At 46.0% G+C, this 20,771-nt stretch overlaps 1 protein-coding gene across 6 annotated transcripts in view; it reads right to left on the bottom strand.

Moving 5' to 3' along the window:
- ANO10 (anoctamin 10) overlaps window positions 1-20,771 on the bottom strand; it is a 216,592-nt gene that overhangs the window by 6,462 nt on the left and 189,359 nt on the right. The window contains exons 13-14 of one of the 6 annotated variants that reach the window (XM_044933539.2): window positions 7,851-7,934; window positions 7,608-7,703 (exon numbers count right to left, since the gene is read on the bottom strand). The exons of 4 other annotated variants lie outside the window; for them this stretch is intronic. In XM_044933539.2, the coding sequence (XP_044789474.2) occupies window positions 7,623-7,703; window positions 7,851-7,934 (165 nt within the window). In that variant the 3' untranslated portion in view covers window positions 7,608-7,622. Of the gene's footprint in view, window positions 1-4,766; window positions 4,878-7,607; window positions 7,704-7,850; window positions 7,935-20,771 lie in introns of those variants that run through there. One more of the 6 variants, XM_044933545.2, reaches the window with a different exon arrangement.

A 20,771-nucleotide genomic window follows, 5' to 3' on the forward strand; every position in this document is an offset into this window, starting at 1 on the left:
AACAGACATCCCCCAATCAGAACAGCAGACAGAAAGAAGGAAAAAATGAAAGAAACATATTAGGTATATAAGATCATACTAAACCATGCCAGCCTATGCATTACAGGAATTTCAGGAGGGGGAGAAAGGGAAAAGTGGATCAAAAATGTATATGAAGAAATTATGGCTCAAAAGTTCCCAAACCTGAAGAAGGAAAAAGGTATCCAGGTGAAAGAAATAATGTCCCAAACAGGATGAATCCACAGCAGGATGTGTCATAATTAAAATGCCAAAAGTTAAACAGGATTCTAAAGGCAGCAAGAGAAAAAGTCAGTTACAAGGGAACCCCCCTAAGGCTACCAGCTGATTTCTCTGCGGAAGTGCTGAATGTGTCTTACCGCTCTCTGGCCTACAAAGTCCTGAAAGGGAAAAATCTGCAACCTAGAACAATATTCAGAAAGATTATCATTTAGAATAGAAGGAGATGGAAAGAATTTCTCAGATAAGCAAAAACTGAAAGGATACAGCAACATTAAGCCTATCCTAAAGGAAATACTGAAAGGCGTTCTCTAAACAGAAAAAAGGAAGAACCTATAGGAAAGGGAAAGTCACATTAGGAAAGGCAGAGACATAAAAGGATTGAAGATCAATTAAATAAGCCAGCACATAATCATTTTCACACACAAAAAATCAACCATAAGATGTAATTTTGTGATTCATCAGAATCACAAAATGTGGAGGAGAGGAGTAGGAAAATGTACATCTTTTAGAATGTATAGCAAACAGTGCACGACTATCAGTCTAAACCAAGCAGATATAATAATTACAATTATAATAATAAACCTGAAATAATAAATTTGAAAACCAGGGTAACCACAAATCAAAAACATACAGTAGACTCACAAGTATCATTAACAACTCAAGCATAATACAAAAGGAAGAAAAGAACAAAGAAGAAATTTAAAATGTCAGTAAATACAGACCCATCAATAAATATTACATGTCAGTGGGCTAAATGCTTTGATCAAAAGACACAGAGTGATGGACTGAATAATAAAACAAGAACCCACCACATGCTGCCTGCAGGAGACCCACTTTAGAACGAAAGACACAGATTAAAAGTGAGGGTGTCTTCTTCGGAGAAATGTCTATTTTGGCTCATTTTTTTAATTGGGTTGTTTGGTTTTTTTGATACTGAGTTGCATGAGCTGTTTGTATGTTTTGGATATTAATTCTTGTTGGTTGCTTCATTTGCAAATATTTCTCCAAAGAAGACATCCAGATGGCCAATAAACACATGAAAAGATGCTCAGCATTACTAATTGTTAGAGAAATGCAAATCAAAACTACAGTGAAGTATCACCTCACACCAGTCAGAATGGCCATCATAAAAAAAAAAAAAATCTACAAACAAGAAATGCTGGAGAGGATATGGAGAAAAGGAAACCCTCCTTCACTGTTTGTACCAATTTACATTCCTACTACCACTACGTAGAACAGTATGGAAGTTCCTCAAACTAAAAATAGAACTACCATATGACCCAGAAGTCCTGCCCCCCCGGGGCATATACCTGGAAAAACCATAATTCAAAAAGATACACCCCAATGTTCATTGCAGCACATCTTAAAATAGCCAGGACATGGAAGCAACCTAAATGTCCATCTACAGGGGTGGGTAAAGATGTGGTACATATACACAACAGAATATTACTCAGCCTTAAAAGGAACAAAATAGTGCCATTTGCAGAGATGTAGATATGCCTAGAGACTGTCATACAGAATGAAGTTAGTCAGAAATAGAATCCATATTATACAACTTTTTTCTATGTGGAATCCAGAAAAACTGTACAGATGAACCTATCTGCAAAGCAGAAACAGACAGATGCAGAGAACAAACTTACAAATTCTAAGGGGATGGAGTGGCATGAACTGTGAGACTGGCGTTGACTTATACACACTACTGTGTATAAAGTAGATAACTAATGAGAACCTACTGTATACCACAGGAAGCTATATTCAATAATATCCTGTGATAAACCATAGTGGAAAAGAACATGAAAAAGAATATATATACACACATAACTGAATCACTCTGCTGTACACCAGGAACATTGTAAATTAACTATACTTCAATAACATTCAAAACAAAACACGGTTACCAAAGGGTAAGGCGGGTGAGATGGATAAATTCAGAGTATGGGATTAATAGATACACATCACTATATATAAAAAAGATGACAAGAATTACTGTATGGGACAGGGAACTACATTCAATATCTTGCAATAACCTATAATGAAAAAGAATCTGTAGCTGTACACTTGAAACTAACACAATATTCTAAATCAACTGTAGTGTAATAAAATTTTTAAAAAGTCATATTTTGAGCCTGTGTTCTCTGCATATTTGAATTTCAAAGCAAAATTCCCAGGACCTGAAGCCATTTCAAATGAAAACCTCACAGATAACATCTTCCAGTTGAGAGCCAGGGGCCCACAGAAGCCCGAGGCCTGGTTCTCAGCCGCCCTGGGTGAGCGCTGCGCTGCTGCTGCTGGAGCCAGGAACCCGAGCCGCACATGTTATCAGCCACAGCCGATCAGAGCTGTTGATCATTCTAGACCTGCCAGGGCTATGGGCCTCACGGTTCCACAGGTGGCAGCAAGGCACTGGTTGCTAAGATGGCAAAGCGCAACCAGGGAGAGTCTGCCTCACCTCCCTGGGTTTGGGAAACGTTAGGAAAAATGAAAAGCCCTCATCAGAGCTGCTCTCTGCCGGTGTCCTTTCCCACTCCACCAATATTTTCTTCAAGTCAAGTGATCCTTACCACTTACCCAAAATCTGTATGAAATCACTAAGTGAGAAGTCTTAACAGACACCTCCGTGGGCGCCCCGGGCCTCTGCGTAGGGCAAACACACTCTGTATAGACTGTCTCCCGCAGGCAGTGAGCTCAGGCAGAGTCCAAGTCCTCGTACATCACACATGCTCCTCTGTGCCAGCTTTACGGGCGTCTCGGCTACTGACCTCCCCACTTCTCCCCATTTCCTGCATTTCTCACTGTGCTTCTGTGTCAAAACCTCTTTTTTCCTCCTGCTTTGCTGACATAACTTTTAATGTCTATTACATTCTGTCACCGACTTGTAACTTAATTAACAGTGACCAACACTGGCCACTTGATGCGAACAGCTGACTTAGTGGAAAAGACCCTGATACTGGGAAAAGATTGAGGGCAAAAGGAAGAGGGCAGCAGAGGATGAGATGGTTGGATGGCATCACTGACTCAATGGACGTGAGTCTGAGCGAACAGGGAGGCCTGGTGTGCTGCAGTCCATGGGGCAGCAGAGTCAGACTGAGTGACTGAACAACAAACAACACTTAGGTTACACAGCAGATGCTGATGTTTTCTCCAAGTTAAGTGATCCTTAACACTTATCCAAAAATCCACATGAAATCACTAAGTGAGAAATCTTAACAGACACCTCCATGGGCACCTGGGCCCCAGCGTAGGGCGAACACTCTGTATAGACTGTTTTCCGTGGGCGGTGGGGCTCAGGCTTACTTACATTACATACAAGGTACATACACTATGTGTTCCTCCTAACTGCCCTATGAGAGGCACACCGTTATCAACAGTTTAAACATGAGACACAGGGAAGTCAAAATCCTGCCCGAGGTCGCAGAGTTCAGAGGGGGTCTGCGCCCAGTCCTTCTGGCTCCAGAGCCTGAGCTGCTAGCCTGAGCTGCCTGGCTCCTGCTTGATAGCATGCCAGCTCTGGGCTGCTTTTGGACCACCTATAACATCACCCCACTATTCACTGGGTTCGCCCACACTGTGAGATTCAGATTCCAACGAATCACACTTCCATCCTGTGAAAGTTTGCCTGTATTTTGGAAATGCTAGGTGAGGCTGAAATTTTGTCCTGTCCCACCTGGCCCAGATTTTTTTCTGCTTCAGCTGAATCTCTCTAAACCAAGGGAGTCCAGCTCTAGAACACACCATGGTTACCCTACCCTGACCTTTAAGCACAAATTGAATCAAGATTTTAAGAGTTGCTTAAAATTCTGGAAAGTTTAAGAGTTAATAAAAAGCACAGAAATCCATTTGAGTATGTTTCAAAGAAAGGCTTCTAAAGGGCACAAAAACAAGAAAGTGTGGAAAATGTGGTGGGGAAGTTAGTTGGCAAAGCACAAGCACTTGAGTCGCTAAAACTTGGAAAAGAAAACTAGTGATGGGCAAACTGCTTGAGGGAGCACCCCCAATGGAGGGAGCATCTCCAACGGAGGGAGCATTCCCAACGGAGGGAAACGTAAAGAATGAGCAAACCTAAAACTGGCAACAAAGTGCCACTTACTCAGCACCTGCTGCAGGGAGTCAAACTGTTCAGGAATCATCTGGGCACAGGAAAGGTTAAGATAAGCCATGTCTCCTTTGCTGGATAATGACAAAAGCGATAACAGATGCTTAAAAGGCCGCCGAGTTGAATGGATGTAATGTGGACATGCCCAGACATGAGAGTGGAGAGTAAGAGCTCTGGGCTCTGGCAGGCCTCGGGGACATGCACCAAGGGGACAGCAGAGCGGTGGGGCGAGGCCAGCTTAGGTGGACCATGCCTTAGCCCTGGCCACTTGGGCCCAGGGCAGTGGGCCCCACCGTGTGGGGTAAGGTCAGAACGCAGATGGCGTCTGTAAGAGAGGAGGGTATCAAAACAAAAAGAACCGGTGTCCATAAGATCAAAAACAAGCCATGACTAATCATGAGGAAATAATATATATAAAAACCATGATGAATACTTCTGGAACATCGCATCATGTAATGTGCATCGTGGCCGTATCAGAGGCAAGAGTGACATCACAGGGATGGCCCAAAATGGCAGGACAGAGAAGACAAAGGTGACGCCAATTCTGTGTAAGAAAGGGAAAAGAGCATTTTGTGTTTTGGCAAGTAATGATGTAAAACTAATACAGTGACTCCCAAATCAGAGGACTAATGACCAAGTTTCTTGTAAAAAATGGAGTTCCTTTTTTAAAGGCAACACTCACTGTAGTAACTAGATCTCTGGGTGTGATGTTATCCTGCAAACTGAAGTGCAGGAGGAAATCATTCAGTCCCTGCTACAACACGATCCTGGGCTGTTTATCAGGAGAGAGAGGTCGCCAGTCTGATCTGTTACCACCAGCCCACAACACCAACACTTCCACAATGCTACCAGGACACTAACCCAGTTGTCCGGGCCATCCAGGTGACCCAGAGCATCTGGTCTGCAGGAGGCACTTCCTGGACAAGACGTGCACAGGAAGTAGCTGCCTCTTGGTCTGGATACAGGCGTGGGAGGAAGGGTGTGCCCTTCCTGTCTGGAAGCCTGGGGGCAGACGATGGACAGGGGGCTCTCCTCCTGCAGCAGGAGTTTGTTGAGGTCAGGAACCCCCTGTGGGGTTCACAGGTCACTCAGGTTCCTGGGGACACGAGACCCAAGGAGTCTGGAACCAGCCAAGGCCATGGCATGATCTCTCAGTCCTCATCTTTAATGGGCAGTAACACCCCCAGGCTCAGGGTTCAGGCTGGGGGAGGACACAGGGGTAACAGCACCCGCCCACAAGGGGCCGCTCCAAAGAAGCCTCCCCATCCACCAGCTCCTTCCGTGAGTCCCGAGTCTCAGGAGATGCGACTCGGGGATGGGTCTTCACTGTGGCATGAAGGAAAAACCCAGAGTTCAGAAAACAAAAGGCTGAAGTAAACAGTCCACTATATGACATGTGGGAGACTGTCCACTACCCACACCAGGGCTTCAACCAAGAATTTTAAAAAATTTAAGCATTTCCCCTAAATATCAAGGGGGAATAGCGCTCCATCTAAGGAAACATGGCTGGTCGCCACCAGGAGAGAGTGAGTGGCTGCCTCTGCGCCCGCGGCAGCCGCGCCCCTTTCTGGCCCCATCCCCACTGCAGATGCTCCTCCCCCATCACAGGCGTGACTTCAGGCCACAAGGCGCCAGAGCACCCGTCACCCATGGCAGCGTCCCTGGCACTGCTGGGTTTTCTCCCATCTACATGGGGTGTGGCCCTTTGATCAACACAACATCTATATCCTCCATTCATGTCATTGTAATATCTAAAAGTCAACATGATGACTAAACCAAGGCCGTGATCACTGTGTTGACTCTGATTTTATTGGCTCCACCCCCAGGGTTGGGAATGGCCAGCTGGGTGCCTGTGACCAGTGGCCCTGCCAGCACTGACGCCCCTTCTGAAGCGCCTGGGTCAAGGTGGGGCCAGAAATGGCGGATGCTTGATCTCTTTCTGCAAGAAAAACACCCCCTAATGGGCAGACACACGAGCCTTTGTTCTCTTGACTTCCTTTTCCCCAAAACAGCTAATTCCCACCTCTAAGCCTCGTGAACAAGGATGAGGCCCCGTGTTGCCTCTGCATCTTCATTTCACTTGAACTCCCCGTCACCTGCATCCCTCGGGGGGCAGGGGTTGGCAGGAGGTACTGGAACTGATGGCACTGGCCCGGCCCGGCCCCCACTGCTCTGTCCCCTAGAGCTGCATGACACACCACCGTGACATCGTCCTGAGAACCCACAGCACCCAACCGCAGGGGACACGTCTGTGGCTTCCCACTTCCTCTTTCGTGCTGATGCCCAGAACTGACCTTTCTTAGAGGAACCAGCTTAATAGTGTGTGTACACGGCAGAAACACCTGCCTCGGGACACAGCACAGCTTTGTTCATGAAGAAGAAATGACTTCTGTGCAGACCTGTACTCCAGGTGTTTGAGAGCAAAGAACCCAAGACCCCAGTGTGATCAGAGCATCCAGTCCATGTGGTCAGTGCTCTCTTTAGTGCGATCTTTGGAAAAAGAGATCACGGTCCTCTCTGAGGTTAATCTGTCGGCCAGCACAATCCTGCTTACGCCTCGGACTTTCGTTCTGACAAAAGTTCTAACCAAAAATCACGTGGTCTGGAGTGGGTCAGAACTCAGCCTCCTCACTTTGTCATTTAGAAACATGAGCTGCTACATACATGTTGAATTAAACATGTCTTCACCTATTCAGTTCTTCCTCTACCATCGTCACTGTTTTCTTGTGTGAAGCCAAGAAGAGCAGAGAGCATAAGAGAGAAGCTATTTGCTAACAGGGACTCCCCTGGTAGGAGTCATAAAATACAGATGATTTCTGCCTGTTACCCTGAACGACCTGCAAGTCATTTGTTGAGACAGGATCAATGTTTTAGGAGCACTCGGCCAGGTTTGGGTAGAGTGATATCTGTTGTCTCCAGCAAAGCCCACGGCTGATTCGCAGGTAAGTTATGCGGCTCTAGAAGAGGCAATCAAACCAGTGTTTCCATAAGCTGTTTTGGACATTCAGAACAAACCAGCTTGCACCAAACAGTCATGCAGTTGTTCAGGTTGTGGGCATATATGTTTTTTACCCTTTGAACCAAGCATTCCAGGTAAGTACGTGGCAAGCCACGCAGATAAATGCTGTTATTCATATAGGCTTAATTAGACGGGCATGAAATGACTGGAAGGGAAGAGGATAACATCCATAATGACTAATAAAATAAGCTTGGGGTCAAGGCCTCAGCATTCCTGTTTTCAGAAAGGAACTGGTATCAGGAGGAAGGCTTCCCCTGGTGGGCTAGAAAGCTAGTGACGCCCTGGGTACACACACGGCCACGTGTCCTGAGCTTGGAGGAAGTGATGGCGACCACAAGAGGAAAGCATGTGCTGAAAGGAAATGGAACAAAACCAACAGCAGGTGAGTCGGGACCCAGAGGCCTCGACCCAAGGAGATGATAGCTCTTCTCAAACATGCTGCACACTCAAGCTCGCCCCACGGCGCCGGAGCCCCGCCCTCCAGGGACTGCTCCTCACCCTCCGGGAAGCCGAGTCCCACTGACCCACCGACGCTCTCCAACCCGGCTTGGCATGCTCCGTGCTGGGAAGAACTTGCAGCTCCTGGAAGAGGGTAGGAGACCCCTGGGCTTCCGACCAGGCTGACACACGGGACTGGCCCTTGAACCCGCCTCTTGGGTCTTCTCTCCCGGTCCTCTAGTCCCCTCCCCGCCTCCTTCTCCCCCTCCCTCAACGCCAAGGACAGGGCGGCAGGCCGTGCTTGGCTCTCACCTCCCAGACTAGCATATGGCGGCTGGTGGCCAGTCTCCAGGTCCCACCGCATTACAGGAACCTGTGAGTTCCTGCCGCTCTTCAAAGACACACAAGTGTTGCCCCTTCCACAAAGCCCCCCTGGCTGCCAACGGAAGGTGCTGGCCCACACCTTGTGCTCCTGCTTCGCCGTGCCTGGGCGCAGAGGCAGCCCCAGACGGCAGGCTCCCAGGGCAGGGTCCCCTGCAAGGGGGGTGATCGAGATGTGTCCTGATCTGTGGCTGAGCCCGAGGGGCAGATGGAGCAGATGCACAATTCTGTGCTGAGACCAATGGCGCCTGCCCTTCGTGGTGACCACAAATGCCTCCCGGGGCACACTTTTCTTCCCGAGGCTTCAGCATCAGAATCCCTGTGCCTTCAAAGGGCCATTTCTATGGCTCAGGGAGAGCTGAAGCTCTGGTGAGGGGATGAACAGCTTGTGGACGACCTTCTTTAGCACAGAAGCAGAAGCCCACTTACAACCACAGAGATTTGATAGCAGCTTTGGAGCAAAGTGTAGTGGGTTCTCAGGCAGTGAGACCCAAACCCTGACGGTCAGTCATCATCAGTCTGTGCCTGATGATCTTTCATAAAATGAGTTCTCACTTGCAGTGTTCATCTAGAAGGTTTGGGAATTTCTTTTTACAGACTCTAAAATTTGCTGTTATTTCAAACTGACAGAAAAAATTGCAAGCAGACTAAAGAGATCTTAAATAAAATACCCTTACTCGGATTTACCAACTAGTTCCGCTTTGCACTCTATCATTTATATTACCTTTTTCTTAATCATTTGAGAGTAAGTTGTAGACAATACACCCCTTACCCCTAGGCACATCCATATATATTTCCTAAAAACAAAGCCTTTTTCTTACATAGTACAGGAGAATGTTCCCTGATGATTTTGAATGGTGAGGTGATGGTTATTTCCTATTTTATCAAACTTCCCAGATGTTATCAAGTTGACAGAATTCAGGAAGTGTAAAAACAGCTGGGAGTCCCTAAAGCATCACCACAGGATGAGGAGACAGCAGCTGGCTCTTCTGAGGAAAAGCAGGCAGTGATGCCCGCACACTTCCCTCACGTTCATGGCAGATGCGATTTTGATGAGCTGGGGTACAACAGGACCATGTCAACAAGCGTTCCGCTGAGCCGGGATCGACGGTCAGCAGGCCCCTGTGACACCCCGTGCCGGTGCAAACCCCTCCCTCGGAGTGTTGGCTGGACCCAGGACTCGCCTGCAGACCACCGAGCACAGCACGGTGAGGGAACGTCACTCCAGAGACGAGACCGCAGAGAGGCTGCGCTTCCGTCCTGGGGGCCCCTCTCTCACTTGCTGGCTCTGATGGGAGCTGGCGGCCGGGTACGCGCAGCCCCATAAAGGGGCCCACACTTGAGGGATGATGTCCCGGCCCTGAGGCCGGGAGCCTGGGATGGGACCCCCGCTCCGGTCAGCCGTGAGACACCTGCAGGCCTAGCCGACTCCTTGATTACAGTCTCGAGGGGCACCTGGTGAGCCTGTGCAGGTACATGGACACTGTGAGGGGGCCAGCGTCTGTTTTGGGGTCACTTGCTATCCAGCAATAGATGCAGGGGAAGGTCATGACGGAATATCACCAAATCTCATCTGAAGTAAAAATATGCTTGACTTCATGAAGCTCCGGTCGGTGGTGTAATCAAGGGTCCAGGGGTCCTGGCCACAGAGGAGGGAGGCGGTCACTTCACTCTCTCCTCTTCTGACTACTCAACCTCTCTCTCAAATGAATCCTTTTGAATGACTTTTAAGTTTATTTTTAAAATACAAAAATAGATAAAAACCTGCTGTATAACACAGGGAACTCTACTCAATACTCAGTAATGACCCATATGGGAAAAGAATCTAAAAAATAGAGTGGATATATGTATATGTATAACTGACTCATTTTGCTGTACACCTGAAACCAAGACAACACTGTTGAATGCTACACTCCAATAAAAAAAAAAAAAAAAAAAAAAAAAAAAAGAATAAAAGGGCCAGAAGAAGAGGTAGGATGATTTGCTTATTTTGGTAACAGTTATAGATGCATAAGTGTTAGTATTGGTTTGTTTTTTTCTCTGTATCTTGCTAAGTAACAACAACAAAAAAATGTTGGCCTGATTAATCATAAAAAAAATACATGTGCATAGTTTAAAAGACTCAGCATTAAAGAAAAAATACTGTGAAAAAAATTCACCCCATCCCTCACCTTAGAGGCAATTTCTTATTAATTGCCAATTTCATGATCATTCTTTCAAAAGATCCCCCCGAGGAAAAAAAAATATGTTGGCATATGTTGCTTTTGAAATATCTATCTTCTTGTTTTTAATACAAAGTGCAGCATAAAATACCCTATTTTGCATTTTGCAAAATAAATCTTGGGATGGCCTGGTAACAGGATTTGCAGAAAGTTCTTATTCTTTTGACTATCTGCAAGAACTCTAGTGTATGGACAGGACAATTCACTTAACCAGTCTCCCCAAACCAGGATATTTAGGTTACAGCTGTGTGGGTGTCCTTATGAACATAAACATATAGTGTCAGTCGCTCAGTCGTGTCCGACTCTGCGGCCTCATGGACTGTAGACCTGCAGGCTCCTCTGTCCATGGGATTCTCCAGGCAAGAATACTGGAGTGGGTTGCCATGCCCTTCTGCAATATGCATATATCTGGGACATAAATCCCTAGAAGTCTTCTCAGGTTACTAAACACCCTAGTTTCTCTCGTTAAACAAAGCTCTCCCCTTCACCTCATATCCAAATGCTGACACTGTAGTTAGTGTCCCCCTTTCCTGCCACACTTGGTCACGTGTCTATCCTGATTGTTTTCTCACCTCTCACTTCCCAACCACTCCAAGTAGCTCCCAGTTCCGTGGACCCACTGCAGCAGTCCCGCTGAGGCCCCCCTTGCGTGCCATACCACTCAATCCCAGGGGCATGCCCTGATCTTCCTCTAGTGTTTTCACGGCCGCATTTGACATGGTGCAACTGCCCTCTTCCTAACACTTCTGCCCTTGACTCTGTGACACGACAGCTCACCTGGCCTCCTGGCCTCCCACCTCTCTATCTGGTGGTCTTCTGGCCTGCCTTCAAGAGCTGGCATTCTCAAAACTCAATTCTTGGCCCTCTTTTCATTCTAGATCAGCACCGTCCAACAGAACTCTCACTGATAATAGCAATGTTTTATTAAGTACTCAATGTGGTCAGTGCAACTGAGGACCTGAGTTTTTTAATCTGATTTAATATGAACCAATTTAAATGTCAGTAGCCACTGGTTATGAAATTAAAAGCAGCCATGAAATTAAAAGACGTTTGCTCCTTGGAAGAAAAGCTATGACAAACCTAGACAGCATATTAAAAAGGAAAGACATTACTTTGCTGACAAAGATCCATCTAGTCAAAGCTATGGTTTTCCCAGTAGTCATGTATGGATGTTGAGAACTGGACCATAAAGAAGGCTAAGCCCTGAAGAATTGATTTTGAACTGTGGTGTTGGAGAAGACTCTTGAGAGTCCCTTGGACTGCAAGGTGATTGAACCAGTCAATTCTAAAGGAAATCAACCCTGAATACTCATTGGAAGAACTGATGTTGAAGCTGAGGCTCCAATACTTTGGCCACCTGATGCAAAGAGCTGAATGGTTGGAAAAGACCCTGATGCTGGGAAAGATTGAGGGCAGGAGGAGAAGGGGATGACAGAGGATGAGATGGTTGGAGGGCATCACTGACTCAATGAACATGAGCTTGAGCAAGCTCTGGGAGTTGGTAAAGGACAGGGAAGCCTGGCATGCTGCGGTCCATGAGGTTGCAGAGTCCGACATGACTGAGCAACTGAACAAGCCACCGGTGGCTAAAGACTACCATGGACAGCGCAGTTTGCCATGCTCTCCCTAAGAGAGATCACGTACACCATGGCCTCAGCTATTGGCTCCGGGCAGAGCACACACACACAGCTCTATTTCCAGCCTGGATTTCCCCCTAAACTCACGTAACACACACAACCAAAGTCCACTTGACAGCTTCCTTTGGATGGTACTAAACTGACAGATTAAATTCAAGATCCTCTTCTGAAGCTAGGTTAGCTTCCCAATTAGGGAAATGCATGGATAAAGGAGTTGGTTGACTGCATCCCCTAATCATTCCTCAGCTTAGTCTACCTCTCCACATCTTGACTCCCTTCCCGTGAACCCACCATGGAAACTGATGGGACATGCTCTTTACTGGACCACTGGTATCCTCTCCGGCTCCACCTCCCTGTCTGCCCTCTATGATGTCACATAACGTAACTAAGAAGATGCTCAGGCCCCTTCAGGGGCTTCCTGTGCTTTGGGGATAAGTGGGCAGTCCAGTGTGCAAAGTTCAATGCTGCCAACCACTGGCCAGCTCTCGGTGGCCCTCCGCCCTTCCCTGCAGCCACCCTGGGCTTCTGTCTTCTGCAGTTACCGTGAGGGCAAGATACCATTTCTTTCTGATCCTTTTCATTGTTTTCAACACCACCTTCTCTAACTCTGGAAGGCAAACAAAACCCGTCTGTTAGTCACACCATGAAGATTCCCGAAGAGCCGGCTCCTGAGTCCATGTCCCTTCCATACCAGTGCACAACCGGAAGGGACTGTGCTGGTTGGCCCTTCACCCGCCCTCCTGCCAGGTGGGCAGCAAAGTCTGTTTAGACATGCCCAGTCAGAGGGAGGGCACCCTCTTAAAGCAGACCCTTCCTCCCCTTCCCAGGGCTAGCTCACGTTGATAATTAGAAAGGTCTTCTTTATACTTCCCACATCTGCCCCATCACCCCTTCCAGCCTGACCCCAGGTCCCCCTGTTGGAGTCATAACAGAAATGACAACAGTGAGAGCGGCTACCATTACTACGCACCTGCACCGCCAGCCTCGCAACCTCTCCACGAGCTGGTACTATCACTGCCGCTAGCTGCGAACACAAGAACCTAAAATGCAGAGCGACCAGCAATCGTCCCCCAGTATCAGAGCATTCTGATTGCTCCTGAACTCTTCCATGTCTTTCCTGCAGTGCCTGGAATTTAATGACACTCTGGTCCTTGCCACGCCAAGTGTGGCCCAAGGAGCAGCAGCAGCAGCTTCACCTGGGAGCCCGTCTGGACACAGAATCTGGGGCTCATTCCCAGACCAGCTGGATCAGAATCTGCATTTTAACAAGATTTAGAGCTTGAGAGACACTAGTCTTGGTGTGCCCAGGACACACAGGAACATACACTTACTAATTCACTAGACCAATGACCAATCACAAACACCTACTATTTGTGCCTGGCACTATACAGGCACCAGGATCCTCAGCCCTTCACAGCTGAGCTTGTGTCCAGCAGAGAGATGGGAGGCTAAGGGAGGGAGTAGGTGTTAGGCAGGAGTGTGGTGGGGGAAACAAGGTGTCACTGGGCCCGGGGGCCACGCGTCAGGGAGGAGCTTGCACCTGATCGAGGGGACCACGGGTCAGGGAGCACCGAAGGAGCCTGCACCTGATCCAGTGTTAAATGAAGGAAGGAACTGGCTGGGCTGTCACTGAGACAGGCTTTCTGAGCAATGGGAGGGTGACACCAAAGAATGAAGGTGGCAGAGAAATCCAGAGAAAGAGTGGGCAGGAGATGGGGATGGGCCCAGGAGGCCTTGAGGTCGCACCCCCTTGTCCTGGAAATTATTCTCTTCCTGCAGCCTCTGGTTATGTAATCTTCTCTGGCCGCCTCACCTCTAGCTTATTTGAACTTGCAGCTAAGGAGACAGGCCTGCTTTTCCACATGTACTTGATCTGGTCAGATTTTTTTTCTGCCTGTACTTTTGTGATTGATTTTTTTTTTAAAGCAAGACCTTCAGTTGATCCTGATTAAATTTTAACTTGTCCTTTTTGACCATCGTCACTGAAGCCTGCTATGATCTTTTTGAACACCTTCATCCAGCACATCCCCCCAACTTGTCCCCCATCTTTCCTTTTCATCTTCGTTTCTTATAGTTCCCTTTGGCTATGCATTTTCCTGATACTCAGAGCTTCTTGCAGACTTTCTATCAGAGGAAATTACAGGCCAATATCCCTGATGAACACAAATACACTCAATAAAACACTAGCAAACTGAACTCAACAATACATTAAAAGGATCATATATTGTGATCAAGTGGGATTTATCCTAGGGATTCTTCAACATATACAAGTCAATCAATGTGATACAACATATTAATAAACTGATAATAAAAACCATATGGTCATCTCTATAGATACAGAAAAAGCTTTTAACAAAATGCAACACCCATTTATGATAAAAACTCTACAGAAAGTAGGCATAGAGGGGACCTATCTCAACATAAAAAGGTCATTTATGACAAATCCACAGCTAACATCATTCTCAATGGTGAAAAGCTGAAAGCATTTCCTCTAAGATCAGGAACAAGACAAAAATGTCTATTCTTGCCACTTTATTCAACATAGTTTTGGAAGACCTAGCCATGGCAATCAAAGAAGAAAAAAAAAGAGGAATCCAAATTGGAAAACAAGTAAAACTGTTAGCATCTGCAGATGACATGGTACTAAACATAGAGAATTCCAAAGATGCTGCCAGAAAACTACTGGAGCATCAATGAATTCGGTAAAGTTGCAGGATACAAAATTAATACACAAATTTCTTGCATTTCTATACACTAACAACACAAGCTCAGAAAGAGAAATTAAGGAAACAATCCCATTTACCATCACATCAAAAATAACAAAATACCTAGGAATAAACTTACCTAATGAGGCAAAAGACCCATAGTCTGAAAACTGTAAGACACTGATGAAAAAAATCACAGATGATACAAACAGATGGAGAGATACACCACATTCCTAGACTGGAATAATCAGTATTCTCAAAATGACTATTTTACCCAAGGCAATCTACAGATTCGGTGCAATCCCTGTCAAATTACCAATGGCATTTTTCACAGAACTAGAACAAAAAATGGTACAATTTGTATGGAAACAACAACAACAAACCCTCAGTAGCCAAAACAATCTTGAGAAAGAAAAATGAAGCTGGAGGAATCAGGCTCCCTGACTTCAGACTACACTACAAAGACTATAATCATTAAAACAGTATGATACTGGAACAAAAACAGAAATATGTATCACTGAAACAGAACAGAAAGCTCAGAAATAAACACACGAACCTATGATCAATTGATTTATGACAAAGAAGGCAAGAATACACAATGGAGAAAAGGCAATCTGTTCAATAAGGGGTGCTCGAAAAACTGGACAACTACATGTAAAAGAATGAAATTAGAATATTCTCAAATATCATTCACAGAAATAAACTCAAAATGGATTAAAGACCCAAATATAAGGCCACATTCTATAAAATTCTTATAGGAGAATATCATCAGAACACTCTTTGACATAAATTGCAGCAATATATTTTTGGATCCATCTTCTAGAGTAATATAAATGAAAACAAAAATAAACAAATGGAACCTAATTAAACTTAAGTTTTTGCACAGCAAAGGAAATCATGAACAAAATGACAACCCACAAAATGGAAGAAAATATTTGCAAATGATGTGACCAAGGGATTAATCTCCAAAATATACAAACAGCTCATGCAGCTCAATATCAAAAATATAAACAACCCAATCAAAAAATGGGCCAAAGGTATAAACAGACATTTTCCCAAAAAAGACATACAGATGTCCAAAAAGCACATGAAGAGATGCTCAGCATCACTAATCATTAGAGAAATGAAAATCAGACTACAATGAGTTATCACTTCACACCAGTCAGACTGGTAATCATCAAAAGGTCTACAAACAATAAATTCTGGAGAGGGTGTAGAGAAGAGGGAACCATCCTACACTGCTGGTGGGAATGTAAACTGGTAACAGCCACTGTGGAGAACAGTGTAGAGGTTCCTTGAAAAATGACTAAAAACAGAGCTACCATATGATCTGGCAGTCCCACTCCTGGGCCTATCTCTAGAGAAAACTGTAAATGGAAAAAATATATGCACCCCAGTTCTCACTGCAGCACTATTTACAATAACCAGTACATGGACGCAATCTAGATGCTCAATGACTGAGAAGTGGATAAAGAAGATATGCAACACACACACACACGATGGAATATCACTCAGCCATAAGAAAGAATGAAATAATGCCATCTGCAGCAACTGAGATAGATCCAAAAGATTATCATACAAAGTGAGGTAAGTCAGTCAAAGACAAATATATGATATCACTCATATGTGAAATCTAAAAAAAGGATACAAATGAACTTATTTACAAAACAGGTAAGTCTGTGAAGATAAGTAAACATAAATAAGTCTGTTATTTATCTCAAAGACTTATTTATCTAACAGATAAATAAGACTCACAGGACACATGTACACCAGTGGCTGATTCATGTCAATGTATGGAAAAACCCACAATATTGTAAAGTAATTAGCCTCCAATTAAAAAAAAAAAAAGACTCACAGACTTCAAAAACAAACTTATGGGAGTTCCCTGGTGGCCCAGTAGTTAAGAATCCGCCTGCCAAAAAAAAAAAAAAAAAAAGAATCCACCTGCCAATGCAGGGGACATGAGTTTGATCCTTGGTCCAGAACTAAGAACCCACATACCTCAGGGCAGCTAAGCCTGTGCACCGAAACTGCTGAGCCCATGCACTCCAAATACCGTAGCCTGCATGCCCTAGAGCCCACACTCTGCAACAAGAGAAGCCATCACAACAAGAAGCCTGCACACTAGAGAGTGGCCCCTGCTCGCTGCAATGGAGAAAAGCCTGCGTGCAGCAATGAAGATCAGTGCAGCCAAAGATAAACAAATTTATGGTTACCAAAGGGGAAACGTGGGAGAGGGTGATAAATTAGGAGCTTGAGATAAACAAGCACACTACGTTACATAATCAACAAGTCCTACTGTATAGCACAGGGAACTCTATTCACTATTCCATAAAAACCTGTATGGGGAAAGAATCTGAAAAAGAATGGATACAGGTATAACTGATGCACTCTGCTGAAAGCCTGAAACTAACATAGCTTTATAAATCAACTCTAAAATAAAATAAACCTTTAATCTATCAGAACAAGGTGCCTTCCCTTCTACTGCTGCTCAGCATTGTCCCTTCCCAGCCAGTCTCGACTTCTTCCTTCCTACCAGAGCCTGTCTTTGCCTTTAGAACCTGAAGATGCCAGGTGCTTCCAGTCTCCCTATTGGTCAGGGCATGAACCAGTAACTGAATTCTGGCCAGTGGGGCTTGAGGATGAGCCTGCTGGAGGACTTTTTGGGTAACGTTTTCTTCCTTAATATAAAGAGGCTCTGAAGAGCAGTACCATTTTCTCCCTTGCCTTTGGATGTGGGTGTGAAGCCTTGATGCCTGGAGCTGTGGCATCCGCCCTGCGACCATGAGGAAAGTCAACGCCCTGAGGGTGGCTGGACTGGGAAGACGGAAAACTCTTCCCTAGTTCCTTAATGATGTCATGGGCTATTCCTAAAACCCTGGGCCAGACCCCCTTAGGGATCTACTGTTGTATTACACTTTGAATCCATTTAATAACATTTATTATTTATAAATAATATTTATTCTTTATATGGGAACAAACCAGAAATATCCCAGGTTATGAAAGTTCCAAAATCTCATTATTCTTACATTCTCCTGTAAATTACTGGGCATTTTCTCAACTAAATGTGTCGTCTCTACTGTTTATAATTCCACCTTGTCTGAAGGCTCTGTCTGGGCATGTTTTTCTCACTTAAATTATAATCTAAAGTTCTCTTAACTGCACCAATTTTCTGACAAGTTCATTCTTCTGGTGTATGTAGAGGTACTGTTGAGGTTCTTAGTTATACTATATTTTATATATTTCATACTGTGATATTTTAAGGTTTGTTCAGAAATTCAAATCACGTTCTTTGACATTCCAGGCAGCTATTATTTCCGTTTCTCTTTGGTTACAAGCTCTTGACCTCTATCTGCACAGGGAAGCAGTTCTACGCCCCTCTCTGCACACAGGGCTCCAACACAGTCCAGAAGCACCTTGAGGCCCTTCCTGTGAGCTGACCCCTGTGGCCCATCTCAGTCTGCCCCACAACACAGCCCACCTCTGGCATCCCCAAGTCCCCCTCGGCCCAGCGAGTGTGCTCCGGCTCTGGTCTCTGCTCCCTCGTCCATTTTCAGATCTCTTTCTTCCTCGTCTGCTCTCATTGGTAAAGCAACCTGGCCATTGCCTCGGTCCTCTCTCCACCGCACTGTTCTGCTCTGCACACAAGCCAGTGCCAAGCTGGCAGAGACAGGACCCTCCCGCGGGAGGTAAGGTGTGGACGCACAGGCATGACAACTGTTTTTCCGATCACACTTCATTTTCACAAGAATCAGGAGGAGTTTAGGGTGATGGGCAGGGTGAGAGGTGTTGGCAGATTTGCTTCTGCATCTTGGAAACACATGCCAAAGAGACTACATCCTTCCCACTTGGCAGTGTGGGCCTTATGCTCATGTCCTCTGGTCCCACTTGGGCCAGTGGCCTGTGTGGTCAGTACAAGGCATCCTCTGACCAGGCTGACGCTTCTTCTTGTTCCCAGGCCTTGCGTGCCGTTGCCTCTCAAGCCGGCCAGAATCTCCCGCCATGGGAACAGCATCTGCTGTAAATACTCTACCAGTAGCTCTGCATTTTTCCTTTTCCCTCGTGTCAAATTCTTCCACCCTCACCTCTTGACTCTAAGCCTCCTCGGGATACTTGTTTTCCTGGCTTCCTTCTTGAATTTTTCCATCCTGCACAGGAATGTTTAATCCCTTCTGAAATGTTAGAGCCTCGACCTTCTCTTCTAACAAGGAGATCAGTGAGAATTTATAGGAAACAAATCACCTTACACTTGCGTGCACTTTCCACATGTGATGGGACTTGTTCTCAGGCTGGCCAGGAGACCCAGAAGCGTCCCTGTCACACCTGAGTGAAGAGGGGCTCGCTGCAGGCCACTGGTGCTGGTGTGGGGGCACGTGGCCTCCCCTTCTCTAAGTCTCACCAGGCTTCCCACCTCACAGGTGGGATAACTGTGCTGAGGTCACACGTCTGCAGCTAACAAGCTTTGCAGGCTATAACGCAGGGCTGCCTGGCACCGAACCACTACTTTCCCAGTCCCCTCCGTTTCCACATTTTCTGTAACTCAAGGGAAGTATACATTTCTCTGTGACTTTTCCTTAAAACAGTTGTTTTGATTTCAGGAAACTGCGGTTTTTCTAGACTTGTCTGCAACTCTATTTCTGCTCCTACCGTGGGGAGCAGGGCACGGGCTCTGTAGCTCAACTCTGACATAGCACATCTCCAGCTCTGAGTAACCATCAGTGTTCCAGAGCGCCCCCCCCGCCCCCACACCGGATCATTTTCCAGATGATTCTCCTGCTTGTTTCTTTTAGCTTTCTCACTTCACAAATGACAGATTTGGAAAAGCATGTTTTCAAGTTCGATGACGTGCCACTTATCCATTCGTCCTTTTATGGCTCATGCTTTAGGAGGGTAAGAAATCTTAATGCCTAATGCAAGAGACTCTTGAGAGTCCCCTGGACTACAAGGAAATCAAACCAGTCAATCCTAAAGGAAATTGAATATTCACTGGAAGAACTGACGCTGAAGCTGATGCTCCAATACTTTGGCCACCTGATGCGAAGAGCCAACTCATTGGAAAAGACTCTGATGCTGGTAAAGACTGAAGGCAGGAGGAGACGGGACGAGAGAGGACGAGATGACTGGATGGTATTACTGATTCAATGGACATGAGTCTGAGCAAACTTTGGCACATGGTGAAGGACAGGGAAGCCTGGCGTGCTGCAGTCCATGGCGTCACAAAGAGTCAACATGACTGAGCAATAGAACAACAAATGCAAGGTCACAAAGATTTTGTCCTATTTTCTCTCCCAGATTTATAGTTCTGGGTTTTACCTTTAGGTCTGTGGGCCATGGTGATGTGAAGTGTGGGTCTGTGTTCATTTTGTTGCATATGGAAGCCCAATTGCTCCAGCACCATTTGTTAAAAAGACTACACCTTCTCTCTTGCCCTGTCTTTGCATCTTTGTCAAACATGAGTAGTACAGCCTGGTGTCTGTCTCATACTATTGCTGCTGCTAAGTCACTTCAGTTGTGTCCGACTCTGTGCGACCCCATAGACGGCAGCCCACCAGGCTCCCCTATCCCTGGGATTCTCCAGGCAAGAACACTGGAGTGGGTTGCCATTTCCTTCTCCAACTCATGAAAGTGAAAAATGAAAGTGAAGTCGGTCAGTCGTGTCCAACTCTTAGCGATCCCATGGACTGCAGCCCACCAGGCTCCTCCGTCCATGGGATTTTCCAGGCAAGAGTACTGGAGTGGGGTGCCATTGCCTTCTCCGTCTCATACTATTGGTTTTCCTCAAATTTCTGTTGCTCCTTAGTGGTTCCTTTGCATTTCTGAAAGAAGGCATCGGGCGATCTTTGGTGGAAGGAGGACTCGGTGACAAGACGGGGAGCCTCCTAGGTTTCCTCTTTCCTGGCCCCATGCCTCCACCTTGTCCTCCCTTCTGGATGGGGGAGGGGTGTGGGCTCCGTGGAAGCCGACTGCATCACCCCCAGCCTCCTTCTCTTTGGGGTGTGCGTGCAGGCAGCAGGAAGGGACCTGCAGCCACAAGGA

Source organism: Bubalus bubalis, chromosome 21 (genome assembly GCF_019923935.1).
Source record: "Bubalus bubalis isolate 160015118507 breed Murrah chromosome 21, NDDB_SH_1, whole genome shotgun sequence".
In the NCBI taxonomy this organism is placed as follows: Eukaryota; Metazoa; Chordata; class Mammalia; order Artiodactyla; family Bovidae; genus Bubalus; species Bubalus bubalis.